The 20,422-nt window shown below is 39.3% G+C and overlaps 4 protein-coding genes across 13 annotated transcripts; all 4 read left to right on the top strand.

Moving 5' to 3' along the window:
• Nucleotides 1-1,444: 1,444 nt before the first annotated feature.
• Nucleotides 1,445-2,237, top strand: LOC135617738 (non-specific lipid-transfer protein 1-like). The gene is made up of 2 exons (XM_065118282.1): nucleotides 1,445-1,867; nucleotides 1,976-2,237. Exons 1-2 carry the CDS (start codon nucleotides 1,533-1,535, stop codon nucleotides 1,983-1,985), a joined length of 345 nt encoding a protein of 114 aa, XP_064974354.1. The 5' UTR covers nucleotides 1,445-1,532; the 3' UTR covers nucleotides 1,986-2,237.
• Nucleotides 2,238-2,736: 499 nt separating this feature from the next.
• Nucleotides 2,737-4,105, top strand: LOC135617736 (RING-H2 finger protein ATL74-like). 3 transcript variants are annotated; one of them, XM_065118278.1, is made up of 3 exons: nucleotides 2,737-2,885; nucleotides 2,978-3,095; nucleotides 3,194-4,105. In XM_065118278.1, the coding sequence occupies exon 3, from the start codon at nucleotides 3,302-3,304 to the stop codon at nucleotides 3,848-3,850; it is 549 nt and encodes a 182-aa protein (XP_064974350.1). In that variant the 5' UTR covers nucleotides 2,737-2,885; nucleotides 2,978-3,095; nucleotides 3,194-3,301; the 3' UTR covers nucleotides 3,851-4,105. The 3 variants fall into 3 exon arrangements, with proteins under 3 accessions (XP_064974350.1, XP_064974353.1, XP_064974351.1); XM_065118281.1 differs by having other exon boundaries at nucleotides 2,978-3,149; nucleotides 3,309-4,105; XM_065118279.1 differs by having other exon boundaries at nucleotides 2,850-3,149; nucleotides 3,309-4,105.
• A 2,581-nt stretch (nucleotides 4,106-6,686) lies between these two features.
• Nucleotides 6,687-11,494, top strand: LOC103992515 (probable serine/threonine-protein kinase PBL15). 2 transcript variants are annotated; one of them, XM_018829393.2, is made up of 5 exons: nucleotides 6,687-7,017; nucleotides 7,752-8,410; nucleotides 8,862-9,119; nucleotides 9,678-9,797; nucleotides 10,615-11,494. In XM_018829393.2, the coding sequence occupies exons 2-5, from the start codon at nucleotides 7,781-7,783 to the stop codon at nucleotides 11,233-11,235; spliced, it is 1,629 nt and encodes a 542-aa protein (XP_018684938.2). In that variant the 5' UTR covers nucleotides 6,687-7,017; nucleotides 7,752-7,780; the 3' UTR covers nucleotides 11,236-11,494. The 2 variants fall into 2 exon arrangements, with proteins under 2 accessions (XP_018684938.2, XP_009410514.2); XM_009412239.3 differs by having other exon boundaries at nucleotides 6,688-6,910.
• A 904-nt stretch (nucleotides 11,495-12,398) lies between these two features.
• LOC103992985 (protein FATTY ACID EXPORT 3, chloroplastic) lies at nucleotides 12,399-20,421 on the top strand. Of its 7 annotated transcripts, none has more exons than XM_065118276.1 (10): nucleotides 12,399-12,574; nucleotides 15,939-16,016; nucleotides 16,138-16,176; nucleotides 16,301-17,115; nucleotides 17,692-18,061; nucleotides 18,212-18,379; nucleotides 19,052-19,098; nucleotides 19,222-19,259; nucleotides 20,072-20,159; nucleotides 20,246-20,421. In XM_065118276.1, the coding sequence occupies exons 4-10, from the start codon at nucleotides 16,780-16,782 to the stop codon at nucleotides 20,267-20,269; spliced, it is 1,071 nt and encodes a 356-aa protein (XP_064974348.1). In that variant the 5' UTR covers nucleotides 12,399-12,574; nucleotides 15,939-16,016; nucleotides 16,138-16,176; nucleotides 16,301-16,779; the 3' UTR covers nucleotides 20,270-20,421. The 7 variants fall into 7 exon arrangements, with proteins under 7 accessions (XP_064974348.1, XP_064974345.1, XP_064974346.1 ...); XM_065118273.1 differs by having other exon boundaries at nucleotides 16,138-16,209; XM_065118274.1 differs by having other exon boundaries at nucleotides 15,939-16,021.
• The last annotated feature ends 1 nt before the right edge of the window (nucleotide 20,422 follows it).

Raw genomic sequence — 20,422 nt, 5'->3', positions numbered from 1 at the left:
TAATATGGTTTAAATTTTTTTTCAAAAGTTTTAATTGAGAAAAAAAAAAAATATTTTGTAACAACAAAGTTAGTTTCAATGATAGAATCCAATCAGAAGAATGAAATATATAAAAATATGTTATCATTTCATCCGAAATATTATAGTAAGTGGAGTTATAATAATAAAGTATTATAATGTCGATGAATAAATTATAGATATTCTCATTAAGTCATTTTTATTTCAAAAACATATTTATTTTATCTCAAATTGATTTATATAACTACGAATAAAGAGGAATGATTGAAAATTGATTTGTACGTCATTATCCTTGATACTTACGGATAGTTTTAGTCATCTTTTAAGTAGTTCTAGTTATGTAGCTCATGATATAAAAAAATTATTATCATAAGATAATTTTTATATCTAAGTTAATAATAGATGACATAAGATGATAAGATAATTACTATTATATTCTATAAATAATAACATAGTTTATGGAGTAAATGTGTTTGCACTTGTAAATATTTGAAGTGTTTTAAAATTTACCTCTTTCTTAATATTATTTTAATTTTTATTTAAAAATATTATCTTTCAATTATATTATAATATCATAATATTGTACTCGTATCATTTTATTGTTCTTTTATGGGTCAACTCTTTCCATGACTGCGATTATCATATGAACACAGTAGCCAAGTCTCTCACGTCGCATTGATCTAAGAAGGGTTGAACGGAGAAAGGTGGAGAACAAAACTCTAGTAGTAGTGGATTCCTCGCTAGCCTCCTTCAACAAAGATTGATATCATGATGCTTCCCTTCGATGACTAAAAAATTAATCCTGAGAGTAAAAGATTAGGGAGAGATCGAATCCAACCATTCTTTAAATTCAACGATCGTCAACTAGAGAAATATTCTCGGAAATAATCCATTATTTATCTTAATGTAGTGGAATTCATGCAATGATTTTTTAGTTATTTGTCAGTTAATGTTCATATTATTTTAGGTGTAAAAAATATTAAATATTTTTAATATTTTCTAATTATAGTTAATAAATATTACATCGAAAGGACAAGCTCGTCATTTTGCAACGCAATAGCTACTGCCTACCCGTACGTATTACTTACTAATCATCAACATGGAAGATTAGATGGTAGGAACAGTATCACCGTACGCATGGCATCTCTGCACGAATCTCGATGACCGTACCAACTCGACTTGACTTGTCATGTCCCATGTGACGCCGCATTAAACCACTACATCAGTGCTCGTCCCTTCTAACCTATCGAAAGAAGTCATGTCACCACTTTGTACTGATTTGGAGGACATGTTCTTCCGTAACCTTCATTACGCTACATATTACTTACTGTGCAGCCTCTCATGTACCCCATTTTGTAGGACACCAGTTTAACGCGATATCCTTCGTGAACCCAACTCCCACCTACCCCTCCCCCATGCTATAAGCACAGCCATGGCAGCCCTTTCCTTGCACACTCACCCATCCTCAAGAGAAGAAGAGAGAGACGTACGTATAGGAGCAGTACCGCAACGCCATGGCTCGCTCTGGTGCTCTCCTGGCTCTCGTGCTGGCCTGCCTTGTTACCGCCGGGGCGCACGCGGCGATCAGCTGTGGCCAGGTGGTCTCTTACCTTACGCCGTGCCTCGGCTACGCCCGCGCCATATGGCCTCTCACCGCTGGGTGCTGCTCCGGGGTGAGGGCGCTCGATGGCGCCGCACGGACCACGCCGGACCGGCAGACCACGTGTAACTGCCTCAAGAGATCCACGGCCGGCATCCAGGGGCTTAAGCCCGGTCTCATCTCCGGGATCCCGAGGAAGTGCGGCGTAAATATCCCCTACAGCATCAGCCCCTCCACCGACTGCTCTCGGCAAGTATCTGAACGTGACGCTGTACATGTGGAAATGGCTACCTTAAGACATCATGAATCCAACGTAATGCTTGAGACACCGCTTTTACCGGTTACTTGTTTTTGCAGGGTGAAGTGATCGAGCTGCTACTTTATGCCGGAGAAGGTGTTCGAGTGCCTCCACATAAATAAGGTGGGAGTTAATGTTCTGGGAACATTCTTCCGAGTGTGCAAGCTCTCCATCGTCGTTGTAGCTTACATATATCCACGTAGTTGCAGTGGGTTGGGTTCTGTAGTTGTGTTACTATCTATTTGAAGCTCATTTTCTAGTTGATGTACTCGGTATGTACTCAAACGTAGAATCTTTGTTTGATGCTGTTCTCCTTGGCTTGTTCTGGCTAAAAATGATGGATGATTCACTTAGCAGCATAAGTTCATCAAACCAATTTTGTTGGTCAGCACAGTCTCCTCAACCATATCATTTTGACACGCACATACTGTAGCTTCATGAAGCGTAATCTCTCATGAATAGAACCTCTCACCCAATCATATGTAATACAATGAGAAATGACATTACTGAGTTGATGTGCGTAATCTCGTGAGCCCATCGATACCTCAGTATGTGTAATCGCCTTTGTTCAGAGTAATGACATGAGTAATTGGACGCGGCCGAAGTGGACGTCCATGGATCTTCTTTCATTCTAAAAGGTGCCACATGCACCTCTATCACAAGATCTCAACGAGCCATTTGCTCTCTACAAGGTGCGGTTGGTAGGAGGTCGACTGAGCTGAAAAGATCTGTCACTTCACAACACACGGCGATCACCAGCAGCAAAATATCTAGCAAGCATGCAGCAGTGACATCTTCCTGCAGGCCCCATCAGTACCCTAAGAGCCACTGTCAACCAATGCGAGATTGAAAGCTGTGAGAGCCAGCACATCATTATGTCCCCTTCATGGCTGCCGTAACATGTGTTGGCTGTAACATGAAAGATCAAGCAAGTGGTTTGGGTGTTCATTTCTCATCGATGCATCGCCTGTGAGAAGCTCAACTTTTACGTACATGTTTCTGTAAAGCACTGTGTACATCTTTTCATGTCAATTCCTTTTTCTCTCTCCGTGTCTGTGTAGATTCCCCTTCTTCCTCCCAGGTCACTGATTTCATCCAGCCAAAATATCTCGCTTAATCGAGCAAGCCAAAGGTCTGCAGTCACCGGCAGCAGTGGGTTCCGGCAGAAGCAATTCAGAGGTCTGCGATAGCTCTCTCCTCTTCTTCGCCGTTGGTTCCTGCTAAGGCAATAAGGTTGCTTCTTCTGATGTCTTTTATCTTTCCCGGATTCCTCGCAGCATCACTCCCCGAGAAGACTATTCGGAGAGGGATCAGTGAGAGAAAGGCTGAAGTCTCACAACTCCTCTTTCCTCTTCTTATGTTACTTCTCGCTCTGGGGCGGCTGCATGACAGAATCCGCAATGCGTAGGCTGCTCGGCGAGTTCCTGGGGACGCCACCGACCGCGGCCAACGGGACCAGGCAGCACGCCACCGGGAACAATGGCGGCGGCGGCGGCGGCACCGCCAGCTTTGACACCAACATGGTCTTCATCCTCGCGGCGCTGCTGTGCGCCCTGGTGTTCGCGCTCGGGCTGAACTCCGTGGTGCGGTGCGTTCTTCGGTGCGGCCGGCGGGTGGTATTCGAGAACCCCGAGGAGGTCTCTTCGAGGCTGGCGGCGACGGGGCTCAAGAAGCGGTCGCTCCGCCGCATCCCGGTGGCCGTGTACGGCTCGGGGGCCGACTTCCCGGCCACCGAATGCCCCATATGTCTCGGCGAGTTCGCCGACGGGGAGAAGGTCCGGGTGCTCCCCAGGTGCCACCACGGGTTCCATGTCAGGTGCATCGACAAGTGGTTGGCTTCGCACTCGTCGTGCCCGACTTGCCGGCAGTCGCTGCTCGATCATGGCGGAGGCGATGGCGTCGGTGGACATGTCATGGAATCGCCTCATCCGTGATCATGCAGATGATGATGATGGTGATCATGATGATGACACGAACGCACCGCTTGATGGCAGCACGTGTCGTGTCATTTCCTGTCACCCTACTTGGTCCCCATTTTGGCCGAAAATGAACGTTATGTCATTTACATATCTAACAATCATCTTTTGCTACCATTGCATTGGCAAATTCCTAAAAAAAAAAACCTTTAAATATACTTTTATTATCCTTTTTCTTATTATTTAAAAAAATAAAATTATTTTTGGCTTTCACATAGCTCGTCATCAGCTCAATGTTTTTCTTAATTATTCACGGATCATTCATCCAATCGATGACCACCTCCTCGAGATATACAATGGGACAAAGGTAAAATATTTAATGATATCTCGAAAATGATAGATGAGAGGGAGGATATAATTCACAAACAAGAGCGAGAGCGACGGGACGAAGGCAACAAGACATCGTGTCAAATTGGTACATAATGTCGAGGGACAAAAAAAAAAGTTAAAAAGATAATTTTATCTTTTAGAAAATAAGAATGTTAGGTATAAATAAAAATATATTTAGAATAAATAAAAACTTAAGATATTTTAAAATTTTACTGAATTATTATTGATGTTATTTGTGACCTGATATGTCTAGAAGAATTATTATGATTGTCGTAGTCTTTATATATATATATAAAAATTTGAATCTGGGCAAAAACATTAAATGGGACATTCAAGAGCAATAAATGGTGAGAATTTTGTTTCATATGTACAAAATCAAACCCATAAAACCTACCATTAATCTCATGACATCTGACATCCTTAATTGTTATGCGGAAGCACATGTAATGTTGCATCGAGTTCATGGCATTGTATGAAGTCAATCGGGCTGATAAGTACTCTTTGAATAGAAGAGTGCTATTATAGCATCCAACACCGAGATTGGATTGTGACCCGACATTTGATTGTAATATAAATCCAATTCATCTTAATAGTCGTTATCATATCATTTTCCTTACGAAGGAAATCAAGATTTTTTTCATGTAAAATGAATTATAAAGATAATTTAATTAATCTCAACTCAAACATAGATCCTTTTATATACTCTCAATAATCTGTGTCACATCATACTCTTTCATTAAAACAAAAAAATATATTCATGAGGTATTAATATAATAAATCACAAAGAAAAATTTCCCATTTGAATTCACAATCAAACCCTCCAGATAATTTAAATTTAATTAAGATAAGAAAAATACTTGTCAACGTCGACATTTTCAAGAGCTCCAATGTTTCGGTTAATAAGAATCCTAATACGTTCACTTTCATTTAAAACATATAGAATTATGTAAATAGACTATACACCTAAAAAGAATGGTGATTGAGATTTTTATATTTATTTAAATAAAATATTTAATTTTATTTCTCCTCGTCGTGATGGAAATATCGTACATAATTCGAAATAAGATAGAATTAGCATGTACTTACTAGTAAATCCTATAATATTTTTATCAACAAAATCAATAACGTAAAAATAAACAAGATTAAATATTTTTAATTTTATAAGTATAAAATTTTTAATATAAATTTTAAAAATATAAAAATTAATATACTTGTTAAAACACAAAGATCGTCAACTGGTGAGTCAGCCCGATTGGTTCTCTACCGAAAGTATAGGTCCCTTATGATGACTTTTTCTGATGATGTGAATAGCAAGTGTGACGGGCAGGATGAATAAATAGACTTGCGTGCGTGAGTGTCCCAGTTCGACCACTTTGATGTCTAAGTTAAAAAAATAATAAAGAAGGAAGATAATTGTATTAATAATGAATTAAGAGAATAAAGAGTGTCTTATGTTTCTGTCTTTGATTGGCTCAGGACATGATTTTTTTACCTAGGTACTAGATGGAGCGGATGGGTCTCTGTCGAGACTCTTGAATGATAGTAATATTTAATATGGACTCTTCTTTAATTTTTTGGGTCAAGTAACTAGTAAAATCGAGCTATGTGGACGTCTATTAATTCAGAACTAGATTTATTTTTCTAACTATGAAATCGATAAGAAGTGGTTCTTATGGGCTTATTTGAAAAGTTGAGCCTACGCGTGACTTTGAGCTTTCGTTTAGGTGTCTTTACGTTGCGAGAAAAGTTGGGAGGTGTCGAGATTATTAATTATAAGAATAATATATAATAAACCCAAAGAAAGCATTGCAACGAAACAAATGAGGACGACGAGAGGAAGCCCAGAGAACGGAGTGCAACGCTTCGGGCGTCTCCGCAGACCAGCATCGGTGGAGGTTGACCTCAAGTGGTCGGCCGTGATCTGACGTCCTAACAGCCACACGATTCATTGGATTTGATTAGGGTCGGACTCGTGGTCTGTAGATCGGATCCGCATCCCTCCAAATTAATGATCAACTAGTGGATCGGGCGTTGTTGCGCCGCTCCTCCTACTCGCTTCCCCTGGCGTGACTCACACCTTCGTCGAGAAGAGATCTCGAACGTCGGTTTGTTCGGCCGTGGACGATCGTAGGGTGAGCAGGCGGTCAAACGTTCCATCCTTCCTTTTTCTTTCTTTGACTGCACTTAAAATAGATTTGTAAAGAGGGGAAAAAATATATTTTTCGTCTTTGACTTGACTGTCACATCCATGGGAACGTGGATTATTCTCTTGCCCTCCAAAGAGTATTTATTTACGTTGTTGCCATCCGCGCAGAGACGTCTGAATCTCTGATAATTTTTCGGCGGTGGCACTCGAGACATATCCAAGGAGGCGCGGGGGTATTATTGGGAACATGGTAGGTCCTCCCTGTAGCTGTCCCATCAACTTTTCCTTCCCCTCTTTGACCAGTGCTTCATGCTGTCGCCACCACTTCCTTATTCTAATTCCACATTTCCTCTCGCTCCCCACCCCCTTCCCTCTGCATTGCCTCCTCCTCCTCCTCTTCTCCTCTTCTGGCTCGTGTGATCTCTCACCTCTCTCTCTGGGCCTCGCGCGCACGCGGAATCGAACTCGTCTCTTTGTCTGGAGTAGGCGCCTTACTCGTTGGATCGGCGGCGTGGTGACGGAGCAGTACCTTTCGACGCAAGGTTGGAGCTTTGCACTCCCGGTTCCTTGTTGCTTGATCTCGATGCGAGTCTTTGGCTTTGTGATTCTCAAAGGGCTTTCTTTCGGGGGGACGTCTAAGAAATTGACGGTATTTGGAACATTTATTTTTAGGGCTTCTGTTCCGGAAGGATTCGATTGCTTGCTTCGAGTTCTTTTTTTTGTGGTATTCATAAATTTGGAATATTTTTTGGGAATCAAGTTAGGTATGGTTTACAATTCATTGCCTCTTGGAGGGTTCTTGAGGAAACAAGGGTGGATCGTTGTAAGTTTGTGAAATCTATGGGGATATTCCTACGTTATTATAGGAAAACTTGTTTCAGAAGGGCGTAGGATGAAGTGGAAGTCGTTTCAGATTGTAATAGCCGTCATCGAAGTTCTTATTAATCGATTCCAGATTGTAATAGACGTTTCAGATTGTAATAGCCGTCAAAAAAGTGGAAAACTTGTTTGACGAATTGAATGTTGCTCGGAGAACCGTCTCTGACTTTTATACTGCTTACTACGTTAGCAAAAAAGGTCTTGCTTTTGCTTAGATAGTCGACAGATTCGATCAAACGACGAATTGGCGAATTCTCATTTCTAGATCATTTGAGACTTCAACAGATTCGATCGAACATAATTTTATTGGAGATGACAGTCTTTTATATGCATCTCTTCCCCTCAAGAAGATGATTGATTTAGTCTCACAAGGGCATGTTAGTTGGCATCGAAGAATTTTTTTGGTGGCTGTGGAATCAATGCTGTCCAAATTCTTGCTATACGCTTGCTTATATTCTCATCCACCTTCTTCTGATGGTATGGTTATTTGTGTTTCACTTTCAGGACATATCTAACTCATTGGTACTTGCAAAATGGGTTGCTTTACCATCTTGAAGCACAAGAAGAAGAAAAGTGGCAATTTGTCTAGCAGAAAACCCCCCAACATCAAAGAGAATGCAACATTCACACTTCCTGTGCCAGAGTCCCATGGGCCGTCTCTCCAATCTGCCCCTCCAAGTTTCAGAAACCGAACAAAATCTCAATCTGCCAGTCAATATCCAAACATCAGAACCAGAGCATTGTCTGCCCCTTCTAGCCTTGTTGTGGCTGAGCGGGATGCTCTTGCTTCCATGGAGTTTGATGACCAAGAGGAGTATAGGGGCAGAGGTCGGGTGGTGAAGGACCAACACTTTTCAAATCCTCTACCTCTTCCACTCCCGTCGCCGCAGGCCAACTCAGTTTTAAAGAATTTGGGAAGCTTCAAGTCAAGCAGCGCCAGCGGTCCTATTGCCCCCTCTGGCCCACTCCCATTGCCACCACTAGGGGGAGGTTTCCGGAAATTCTCATATGAAGAAGTTTCAAGTGCATGTCTGCATTTCTCTGCTGACCGTTGCATTTCAGAAGGCACCTCATCTACAATTTATAAGGCAAGCTTTAGCGATGATACGATGGGGTCGAAGAAGACTGAAGCCACAGTTACTCGCGTATTGCATTCCATGCAGGTACTAAAAGATATGAAAATCATCATTTTAGGACTTCCTTTCCTGTATGCTTGCTTTTTGTGTTTCCTCCGCATGTGGAGCTCCAGAGAACTTATCAATTCTCCATGGGAGTATAATTCTTAAGAGTTTGTCGCATGGACAGAATATTTGCATATGTGAATATCCCTTGTCTTTGGTAGCTCAGTGACCTTTGCTTGTCTTGCAAGTACCATCTTCTTGAAAGTTAGAAGTTCTATTCTTGACTACATGGCTTTTGGTAATGTTTTCTTTTAAAACTTCAAGAAAGAATTAGGATATCTCTACACACATATATATTTCACCACCTCTTTTTAATTCAGTCTGCAGCATCTGTCTGCTAAAATCTAGGCCATTGATCTTTACTTCATATATTTTGAAAAAAAGTAATGATGGTTACATATATCATTAAAGTATCATGTTTTGGATATTTCAGGGGTTGAAGGAATTTGTTAACGAGGTGAATGTGCTAGCTTCACTGCAGCACCCTAACCTTTGTAAGCTGATTGGATTTTATGCTCAAGAGGGTTCTGGTGAGCGGATATTGATTTACGAGAGGCTTCACCATGGAAGTTTAGATCGGCTGCTTCATGGAAGATCAGATGGTCCATCCATCGGTTGGTGTACAAGGATGAAAGTGGCTCTCTGTGCTGCAAGAGGTCTTGCATTTTTACATGAAGAAGGCCCTTTTCAGGTGAACCAAATTTGTCGTTGACATGTCTTTTATGCAATTTAAGATTGTCAAAACTCAAGTATGTAAGCTGAGCATTTCTGTCCATTGGTGGGAACTTTGAAAATTTTCATTTCTTCTGTGGGACTGACTGCCTCAAGAAGATGATTAATATCATGAAATTATTGCATAAACAAAATTATTTTAATACTCCATAGACAATCTCATGAGGATGATATGAAATTTATGACGTTGATGACCACTATCTTGTTCATTCATCTTTTCATTCTACTAGTACAAGAGAATCATTATTTAATGTATCTGCAATCAAGGGAAATTCAAAACATGGAAGCTCGGAGAACTTTTGTGGATACAATCTCTGATAGAGTAACTATATATGTGGAACAATTCATAACAGATCCGATTAGTACACTTGTTGAAAATGGTTCATCTTGAATCAACAAACTGCTGTAGTCTGTCTTGGATTGCATTTGACATCTATCATGTTTTAAGAATCTCTAGAGTGGTTTGGTGTTATGCTTTGTGATATCTCTGAGTGACATGTTTGTTTAATTTTATCAGGCCATGTACCATGAGTTTTCAACATCAAATATACAAGTTGACAAGGATTTCAGTGCGAAGCTATCAGGATACGGATGTGTCTGTTACAATCCGGAGACAAGCATTTCAAGTTCTTCTATTGTAAGTGATTTACTTTATATGCACAGTAGCCAATCAAAATGTGTCTTGTTCCATGAAAAGGATTAGATGCTGCCAAGTAATATATATTTATCAGAATGATATTACCAATTTTTTCAAATGCACTGGGGGATGGTTGGTGGCTGACCTAACGTAATTTCATGTGGTACAAGCCAATCGTTTTTATATCACCTACTGCATATACACATCCAATATTTTTATATGGTTTCTGATTATAAGTTTCTTCATTATGGCTTATTTCTATGGGATAGGGATGAACATCTGAAAACTACCGGCAGTACGCTCTGGTGTCTGCCGGTAGAAACTGTCCCATTCAAAATTCCTACAGCATCAGACTTTCTAATCATCGGTTGGTGAATTGCTTTTTAGTTCCTGTAATATTTTAGCTTCTCATCTGCAGCTTACCTGATGACATGCATTCCTCTGCTGTAGAACATTTTTTACTGTCAAGTAAGTGGTCCGTTGAACCTCTTCTGAGAAATTTGTACTTGGATATGCCCTGACTGGTAAATTATCTAATGCAGACTTGCCCTTTAGAAATTTGAACAAAATGAGTTACCAGTAGGCTGAGCCATCTTGCAACATGAAGTGGAACTACAGTTACCATATTTTTCTTCAATGTTTGAATCAAATTTATGATATCAAATGATTTAGGTCGTGCATGATGGAAACAAAATGTTATGTTAGGAGAATTAGAGTTATTTCAACAGGATTCTGTTTGTTTATTTAATAGGTAAACATGATGAGAATATGTGAACATGAACACCTTCAATGAGATGTTTCTTTTATCTTCATTCAGGCTTGCCTATCATTGGAGACCTTGGAGAAAGGGTTGCTGACTCCTAAGAGCAATGTGTGGAGTTTTGGAATTGTCCTTCTTGAACTGCTGACCGGCCGGAGGAATCTTGACAGCCGATATCCTAAAGAAGAACGGAACATTGTGAAGTGGAGTAGACCTTTTCTTGATGATGATTGCCGCCTGTCGCTTATCATGGATCCCCGCATCAAAGGACGGTTCCCTTCCAAAGCTGCCCGAACTGTTGCAGACATTGCGATGAAATGCCTTCAGAAGGATCCTTCGGAGAGGCCCACCATGAGGACCATCGTGGAATCACTGGAGAATGTCCAAGACATGAAATACCCTAGCCGCTACCCTCTTCAGGAGCCATCCGTTGTTTCAGGAAAACAGATGCTAAAGTCTCAAAGCATAAATGGTATCATCATCCCCACACCACCACCACCAACAAATTTCTCACCATCGCCGCCACAACCACTATCGTCCCCAAGAGTTTCATTGTCCATCCCACTTCCGCGACGAAGCTGTTCTACCACAGTTTCACTAGAAGATAATAGGATAAGCAGCAGCAGCAGGAAACCACCCTCACCTACGCTGCCGAGGCCTAGAGTTGAAGGTTTTTAATTGTCCATATTTTTTTCTTCTTATTTTTTATTTTTGTGCCTTATATATTTTGTGATTTTGGCGTGCTATATGAATACATGGTATACCTGTCTACCACTCAACAGTAGGGAAAAGGGTTACAATTTATTTGTAGATAAAAGATCAGTGCCAGCCTTGCATTATGATTGGAACCAATCAGTTAGTTCTCTGTTATGGTGAAGTGCAGAGTGGACTTTGTTCAGCCTCTGTATATAATTTAGATCTGCTTGTCTTCTGCTAAGACTGCCTGATGAAACTGTGATTCTGCTTTGAGGTTCATCACCATGAGCTTCTGAAACCTCAAAATGGACAGCAGCTCAATGTGACTTCACTTTGTGGCATGTTATCTTCAGTATGGAATTTGGTTCATTTCTTTGTCCTGCTGCAGAAGTGCATTGCAGTGATATGATAGTACCCTGACTGACATATGAATCCCCTCTTCCTTGATGTGGTGTTGCTCTTTTCATTCCTTTACTCCTGCATTCATCAGGTTTCTCTGATGAATGGTTAGTGCATTGTTGTATGATTGATAGGTTTCTCTGTTATTTAATGTAATAAATAAAAATAATAATATTTTAAAGCAAAACTTGTAAGATACTCAAGTTTAGTCTTTACATGTTGTAGATTTGTTTCACATGGATAAGGATTTGAATTAACAGGCATCAAATTTAGTTGATTTATTTTAATAAATTAATGAGTTGGCTATTCTATCCAATTAATGATGATATAATCCTCTACTTGAACATTTATGCACACATTTATCATCATATGGTCTGCCAAAGTAAATTATTAATGTCTTTCAAAATCTTGTTGGTAAGTATTATGTAATTAATTTTAAATGTATTAAAAGGATGTTAATGGGAATCATTAACATATGTCATTTCATTAACATATGAGATATGAGATATGAGTTGTATATAACGCCACGTTAAATATGTCATTTCATTAACATATCTCATATGTTAATGGGAATCATTAACATATGAGATATGAGTTGTATATAACGCCACGTTAAATATGTCATTTCATGACGCTGCAAGGTCAGAAATGTAAAAACGACAATCATCAGCCACGTGGCCGTCTTAGACCCGCGCGGTTCACGTTATATATTACGCTTGGTTCTCGGTCCGGTTGGGCACGCCGGTTCATCACGGCTGCGCTGAGCGCGTGTCGGGTTCGGGTGGAACGGTGTCAGACCCACCCTGTTCGTGGAAAGAAGGAAGAGCTCGAAGCCGCCGCGATCAAGAAGAGCCCGAGTCGAAGGTTTTGGACAGCGGCGATGTCGCTCCCGACCGCAACAAATCCGTCGCCTTTCTCTCGAGTCCGTTAGTCTTCTCTTTTCATTTCGTATAGGGTTTATGTGTCTCCTCTTTTTTCTTTAAGTGGAGAAGGAGGAATTCTTTCCTCCGAATCCAGTCCTCGTTTGATGTTCTCAATTTTCTTGGTATCATGGGTTCTTTCTTTTTCTCCTTCATGATGATGCTTCTTGAAAAAGATGCATAGTTTATGGCTTCTTGATTGATGTCTGTTAGCTTGTGCCTTATCTTTTCCATGTCCTTCGCCACTTAAAAATTTGATTCCCAAGATTTTTCGTCTGAGTATTTCCAATTATTGTAGTTCTGAACTGTTTCCCTAATCTCATCGAACAATATAAAGATCCTTCAACTGTTTTGATTTCGGTAATTTGTGTCAGCATTATCAGTCAAATTAAACTTATATTTAACTTTATTTCGTTGCTTGCTTTGACCTATGTTTAGGTTTGGTAGAGAAAATGCTAATTCATCTACTTTGTTTCATTTTGGAATTAGTAGTCAAAGAGGCAAAATGAGAATTTGGAATTCTGAGTGCTCAATGCTTTCTTTTTTGTTGGCAGAATTGCACTATAGGAGCTTTCAATGTAACTTCTTTTACATATTATTTCTTCAAATAGAATTAGATATAGACACTTGGCTATTATTATGTGTTTTCTTGAATAGATGGTGAGATATCGCAATCTATTCTCTTCGTAAATTGGTTTGGCCCATACTAATTGTTTTTGAGAAAAATTGCGTGTGCCATTGCTTAATTTCATTGATGTCCAATCTGTGCTTGAAGATACAGATACTTATCAAGCTTTTGTATACTTGGATGTTTTCTTGCGCTGGTGGAACGAAGTATGGGAGACTGCATTTGCCTCTTTGAGTTAGTTTCCATCAAATTCAAGTGTGCATATTTGTCCACTATTAATTCTTGGTGGAAGTTTGGAGATCAATCATGAGTTGATTTTCCTATATGTCAGTAATGTGGTCCAGACTCCAGACTCCAGAATTTGAAACTTTTTGGAAAAAAAAAAGCTTTCCTCTGCTAATCTGTGCCACCAAGGTCATCAGCATACTTAATTTTCAGCAATGATGATTGCTGAAAATTTTCAGCAATGGTGGCAGTTGACTGTAGATTTTGACAATTTTGTCAAGCAATCAAAGCTGTCTCACTACTCATTTGCCCCACAACAAAATTGTGCTGCATTTTTTTTTTTGTTATAACCTGAAAGAGTAATCTATATTTTTATTTTATGCTTGTGAAAAATTATAGTTGTTCCTTGTGTTTGGTGATGCGTTTTATGTGTATTCCTTCATAGAAGACACTATACAGCAAAAAGTGGGAGATATCTGCTGGTAGCTGTCTACTTTTTAGCAAATAAACATTCATGACTGCATGTTTTATATTATAGTGAATTTGAAGTTATATCGACTAGTCTATGTTACATGGCGAAAAGGTATTTTGGGGTAGGCATGGAAATTACATAGATTACAACTGAACATAATAATTTCTCAAGCGAAAGCATTGAAGGTTCAATATCTTGAGTCTATTCACAAATATAAATATAAATATATATTTATATTTATATTTGTAAATAGACTATATATATATATATATATATATATATATATATATAATGTGTGTGTGTGTGCACGCACGCGTGGGCAAAAGGTAAGTGACAAAGGTACAGATTCGAGCCCAAGATCGTGCGATAAACTGTCAAGGTTTTACCAGCTAAGTTGACTGGCACCTTTGAGTGAGGATAAGGTAAAATTCTTATCTAATGATATTGACGGTGAAGTATTCACAAAGATGTTGAGTGAAAAATACGTCTCGTGCATTTGTATGATTCTCATCATTACATCTTTAAATTTTGGTGTTTTGCGGTGAATTGGGTATTTTTTGCAATTAGCTTCCCCAGTGAAACTGATGCATGCCTTGTGCACTCAATTGTCCGAATGAGAATTTGAAGCTAAGGGCTGTGTTATTAGGCAATAGGCTTGAATCCTCAGGGGCTAAGATTGTTGTGCTTTCAGCAGTTTATTGTTTTTAGTATGTTTAATTCATTTAAAACTGTATACTAATTTACTAATTTGTCGAAGTATGTCTTATATTATGTTTTTTTATCGGATCTCCGCTTTTAGTCGTATGAGGCATTGTAATTTACTTGGGAGTAGCTGAATTTGTATTTTGCTAATAGCTATGACTGGAACAATGGTAGACTAAGTTGTGGGATTGGTGATTTGATTATAAAAACTAGTTTGGCATTTTAGATATGCACTTTTGGCAATGTCATGCAACAATTTCTTCGATGCAACTATTTACAAATGTGCACTTGTGTATAAGTTAATGCATGTGCTTGTGAAGGTAAGATGGCTCAGTTGCATGTATTGCTTAGTCGATAGAACCCCTCTGCAGGTGATCAGTGTGGAACATGGTTTTTTATTCTTTTAAAGAAAGTGGTAGACGCCCGTGCAAATGCACACAGATAGCCTCAGCCTTCACTAAACGAACTAGGTGGCTGCCTATGTATGGAGGTCTTTGGCCCTGTATTGGTTTAGGCAAGATGTAGTAGAGTGTTGTTGTCGCTAATAATAATCAACAGCCTTATTTACCCAAAGGTTAAGGGTTTGGCAGCCATATTAGTCACCAAGAAGTTATGGAAGGGCAAATCTCCTTTGTTGCATGACCTTCCTAGCCATATGGAAAGCACCATATGAGGCCCAGATGGATTGGTTAGATCCAGAAACAAGAGAGGAATCTGCAACTCTGTGTGGGATGATCTTTAGTTATAGCATTATGGTTATTTAATTAGGAGAATATTTCTAGACCATATTGATGCTAATCTTATAGCAATTAGTGTCGCTACAGATGTATAATATTTTACGCTCTGCTCTAGAAGCATGTTTTCATTGAGATATGAATATCTTTTTCCGATACCTGTAGGACTCCTGATAGAGATGGAATTCCTTCTACAATAGGCCAGTTGCTATTACTATCAAGATTAATTTAGATGGTTGAACCCGAATCCATATCGTAAAATGTCTTGCTAAAAATCTGCAAATATTGTGTTCCAACATGGTTGAATTTGCAGATTGCATTATACTATGTCATAGTAAATTTTTTGTATGATAGTTTCCGGTGATATAGAAAACTTAAGATAATCTTCATTGCCGACACTTTTCCTTTAGATCCCTGATTATTTAACTGATTATTTGGGTTGGATTTGTGGTTTGGTGAACTCATGTCTGCTCCTTTGCCATCTAGGTTTTGATTGATTAATTTTATATCTTTCAGGAAATTATGTATCGACAATATACTTTCTATTATGATTTTTATTGTGGGTGATCGAGCTAAATATCTTTGATATCTTGTAACTATTTCAGATCCAGCCTCTCTGCTCCAATGACAACTAAGATGTGACAAAATTCAAGTGTGAAACGAGCAGTTCGTCTCCTGCCTGAGTAATGTACTCACTTTCCCCTTCAAATTTAGCTCTTATCATGCCATGTTCATTTTTGTTTCATGGTAAGGTGATGGTGACAAGAGTAAGAGGTTAATTTTTTTCACCTTTCCAAACTTCAGGAACATTTGGAATGTTGTCTTTGGAGGCCTCATTCCAAGGTACTCCTTGTCTGCAAGCAAGCATCTCACAATGTAATTAATTGTTGCTTTCATATAGAGTTACTTCCACGGTGATGTAGGAATTATCTTTTGGTAGAACTCATTTGTGGTTGCGTGCTTTCAGGGGGGGTCGGTTTGTAAGTCTTGGGAGAAAATGTTGATTCTGGGGAGGACATTTAGACAGTTCGGTTGCGTTGCGAGAGTTGTAGAGCTTAAATGCCAAAGGTGCAGCAGATGTTCATCTCCCCCGACACTTTGTGCTTTCCATGTCTGCCTTGTTTGGGTGACACTGGCATATGTGCTTTTACCGGCGGTGAGGGTATCAGTTCTTTCCGTGCATCCCATGGTTTTCTCCACCTGTGTTGGTCTGTTTCTGGGTACCTTACACGTGAAGCTTAGTGCAAGTGTGGGACCCGGGCGGGACCCGTCGAGTGTCGCTGGGGCAGCTTATCATGAGGCGGTGTAATCGGGGTGCGAAGAATCTTGGCTTCGGATGATGCGGGACCCACTGTTTCCTCCAGTCACGCGGCAGGTACGCGTTGCGGCGGAAGAAATTTCAGGTAAATTGACGCAAAAGCGCTTGGCGGAGCTGACGTGTATAAAATGCAAGCTAGAATTCTCGAAGCGAGACGGAGAGAGGCGGTTACTTTCTTGCTTGGGTCTCTCCGCCATTTCGTTCTCCTCCTCTTTCTTTGTTTCGATCTCCCTCCGAGGTCGCCAATGGCCGCCTCTCTCCAAGGCTTGGTTCCCCTCCGACGCCCTGACCCTGATATTTATGGCATCCGACCGGGCGCCGACTCCTTCCCGGTGGTCGTCGCCCCCTGCTTCCTGGGTCCGGTCCATTCCCCGCTCTCGAAGAGGCGGTTGGGAGCTCGCCTCGTGTCCGTGGATCGGCGGTCGATGAAAATCATTCCTCTCGCGGCTTCTCGCGAGGAACAGGTGAGGCATAGCAATCCACCTCTTAGTGCACCATCTTGTATTCTCGTTCTTGATCGGTCGGAGCAACGGGTATTGAATTTTCTCTGTGTGCCTGGTACTTCCTGGAGACTGAATTTTCTGTTGGGAGGGTCTGGAGATCTTGTGATGGGTTAGTAGGCTGTGACTGCTCCGATATCTAAGAATGCTGGTGGAGTTGATGCAGATCTTCAGTCAATTGAGATGATTGAGAAGATTCTTGCATTCAGTTGCAAGAAAAAGAATGCAAGAAGACTAACAGATACAAGGGTATGCAGGGTTTGTGAGTAAATGGGTAAAAGAAAACCAGAAAAGTAACAGTTACAAGTTCAAGAATGCAAAAAATTTCTTTCAATGCCTTAAGAACTGGCTTAATCTGAAAGATTTTGCTCAAGTTCAACAAATTTTATTTATTTAGATACTATTTCAAATATAAAGGAATGTTATCTCATCATTTAAATTGTCACTTCCAATTTGTACGCATCCACCTTTGTTTATGTGCCTCTGAGATTATTTTTAATATGCCAAGAGATGCTAATTTGTGTCTTAATTCCAATGTAGAATCGTTCAGATATTGAATTGGAGAAAGGAGCTGGGGCATCACAAGAAGCATGGAAGAAGGCACTACAACGATTCATGACTGAAGCCCTGAAAGTCATGGCCGTATCAGAAAGAGCATATGGGATTTACTCAAAGAAAGCAATAGAAATATTGATGGATTCATTTGAGAAGCTCAAGATCCAAGCTGATAAAGCACGGGATGATTTGAGAATAATAGCCAAAGAATTTTCAAAAGAAGGAAAAGAATATTTTTCAGCAGCAGCGAAGAATTCTCCTGACTCATTGAGAGACATTTTGGAAATTTATGCATCAGCAAGTGAATTGAAGAACACGTCTGCCATTAGAGATTTTTACCTTGGAATTCCATATGGTATGTATGAAGATGTGTTCATATATTTGACTTCTGTGGGCATTCTTTTTATTATCTTTGTTAGTGTTCTCTTTTCTTGATCAGTTAATAGTTTCATCAGAACTTATTTTTTCTTTTATGGCCGTTTTATTTTCTTCAAATTTTGTTTAGGTTCCTTTCTTGCCGTTGGTGGTTTCATTTATTTCATGCTAACCGGAAGCATTCCTGCCATTCGTTTTGGTGTTATACTTGGCACTGCAATTTTGGCTCTGAGCGTGTCAAGCTTGAGGTCATGGAAGAATGGGAAAGCAACCTCACTTCTTTTGATAGGGCAAACTGGTTAGTCTGTTCCAACCAAGTATGGTTCCCAAGCTTTGTTCATATTCAGATTCAAGCCTTAAATATGGCTTAACGTATGTGAAGTTGCCCTTGCAGTATTGCCAACGGGTAGCAAACAGTCATGAAATTTATAATCTCTTCCTTTTTGTGATTCTTGTTTTCTTTGGTTTTAACTAAGAGGCCTGAATTAATGAATTGGAATTTGCACATTTACTGCCTATAAAGTGGGAATCTTAGTTGATGATTTTCTTGTGACTCTGAATATGAAGTTCCCATAATGGTCTTTAAAGATTTGCAATGTTCTTTTTTATTTTTCCTCTAATGTAACAAGAGATAACAGAATTTGGGAAACACTTATAGTAGCAAATCTATTAAAAGGTTGGTAAGCTAAGGAGGTACTGTATCTTGGATGAGGAGCATGGATTAGTGACGTTTCATGAATTATGTCAAGGACCGTGATTCTTTTACCACTTACATTTAATGGTTAGAACCTTGAATTATGAAGAAACCTAATGACAATGTTGGAGTTTGTGCAAGGATAATATGTTGCTAATAAGATAAATAATCATTCTCGTCATTTTTTTGTTGAAACCTTGTTTCGATTTTTATGTGATATTTGTTGGTTGCCATGATTTACAATCACATCTACTAACGATAGCTCTGATGCTGCAGCAATTTCCAGTATTATATTCTGCAGGCAGTGGTTGTTGTGTTCTGAGGTAAAAGTTCCTTTAGTCATGCACAAATTGAAAGATTTGCCGAGAACATTTAGATGATTGTGTTGTTTTGATATTGATGTGAAACTTTGCTGAGTTCTGATGATTTATTTTTCAAAATTGCAGAGGGGTTCATTTTCAAGCCTTTTGACAGTTCTTATCAGGTTATTAGTAAGCTTAAGAACTTTAAACTTGGTTTTATTTTTATTTTTCTTTTTCCATCATTCATCACATGTTTTCTTCTTCTAATATCAGAACCACTTGCCTTTATTAAAAAAGTTTAGAATTGTTGGATACTTTTAGTACAACAAACTATCTAAACTGGATTGAAAATTATTCTGTATTCTCCATATCTCTGTTTTTTACAATAGAATTGCATCACATGGCCCATAACATTGAAACTCCAGATAATAATTTTATTACATCCTAGTTCAAATACCTTTTGTCGTCTTACGAAAAACACACATAGTTTCATGAAGATGTGATTCAGTGTAACATTCCGATTGTATTTGTGAATGTTCTTCTTCATATCTGAATGTAACATTCCGATTACTTCCATATCACTCTTTCTGCCTGCTTTAAAAAGATCATCTTCGAAGTACAACAAACAATTTCAGGGGGTTTAGTCCATATAGTTTTTCTGATTTGTAATAAATAAATGGTATTAGAGCAATGGTTGTTGCAATACATGGATCAAGTTGTGATCATGTCCTGATGAGTCCAATATTATTAGTATATTAACTCAATTTGTTTGAGGGCTCAGCCCACCTGGTTTTTAAGCTTGGATGATGGACACAACGATGTTTGCTGGAAATTTACGATATTGTTTTTCTATCATAGTTTAATATTTTGCTTTGACTTCCTGGTCTAGAAAGATATTTTGTTAATATGGCATTCAGTCTGCTTCTGCATTAAAGCTGATTTTTTCGATATAATCTCTTTTTACTTTCAATAACGATTTTGTTTTGGTAAATAGTGGTGCAATGGTAGGTTTCTATGCCTATAGGTTCGTGATTGATCATCGTGAGGGTCCCAAGCGTGGAACAGAGTTCAGAGAGTTGGTGGTAATTTTCTTTTTTCTTCTTTTCAATCTTTGGTAATTTGAACCCCTTTTCCACCATTCTGAGCAGCTTCTTGTTCGCAATTACAGATTGGTGAAGGTGACCAATATTAATCTCTTCCTTCGCCTGCTCTTACGTCAACCTGATTCGGAAGGAGTAATTCGCATTGCTCTTTTTTTCACTATATTCTGTAATTGTGTAGGGGCTCGTATATGTTCCATCTGTCATCATTTTGTACTTCTTTTCTTTTCATCCTTAAAAAAAAA

This window comes from Musa acuminata, chromosome BXJ2-7 (genome assembly GCF_036884655.1).
Source record: "Musa acuminata AAA Group cultivar baxijiao chromosome BXJ2-7, Cavendish_Baxijiao_AAA, whole genome shotgun sequence".
Taxonomy (NCBI): Eukaryota; Viridiplantae; Streptophyta; class Magnoliopsida; order Zingiberales; family Musaceae; genus Musa; species Musa acuminata.
This window is presented reverse-complemented; position numbering and strand designations above follow the sequence as displayed.

What these genes read in the sequence shown, in the direction of transcription:
- LOC103992985 (XM_065118276.1), top strand. Translation starts at nt 16,780, where the DNA reads ATGCAAGCTAGAATTCTCGAAGCGAGACGGAGAGAGGCGGTTACTTTC. An exon ending in TTACCTTGGAATTCCATATG is followed by an intron (nt 18,062 to 18,211) that starts GTATGTATGAAG and finishes AATTTTGTTTAG; the next exon opens with GTTCCTTTCTTGCCGTTGGT. An exon ending in AGTGGTTGTTGTGTTCTGAG is followed by an intron (nt 19,099 to 19,221) that starts GTAAAAGTTCCT and finishes TCAAAATTGCAG; the next exon opens with AGGGGTTCATTTTCAAGCCT.
- LOC135617738 (XM_065118282.1), top strand. Translation starts at nt 1,533, where the DNA reads ATGGCTCGCTCTGGTGCTCTCCTGGCTCTCGTGCTGGCCTGCCTTGTT.
- LOC135617736 (XM_065118278.1), top strand. Translation starts at nt 3,302, where the DNA reads ATGACAGAATCCGCAATGCGTAGGCTGCTCGGCGAGTTCCTGGGGACG.
- LOC103992515 (XM_018829393.2), top strand. Translation starts at nt 7,781, where the DNA reads ATGGGTTGCTTTACCATCTTGAAGCACAAGAAGAAGAAAAGTGGCAAT. An exon ending in ATGAAGAAGGCCCTTTTCAG is followed by an intron (nt 9,120 to 9,677) that starts GTGAACCAAATT and finishes TAATTTTATCAG; the next exon opens with GCCATGTACCATGAGTTTTC. An exon ending in GCATTTCAAGTTCTTCTATT is followed by an intron (nt 9,798 to 10,614) that starts GTAAGTGATTTA and finishes ATCTTCATTCAG; the next exon opens with GCTTGCCTATCATTGGAGAC.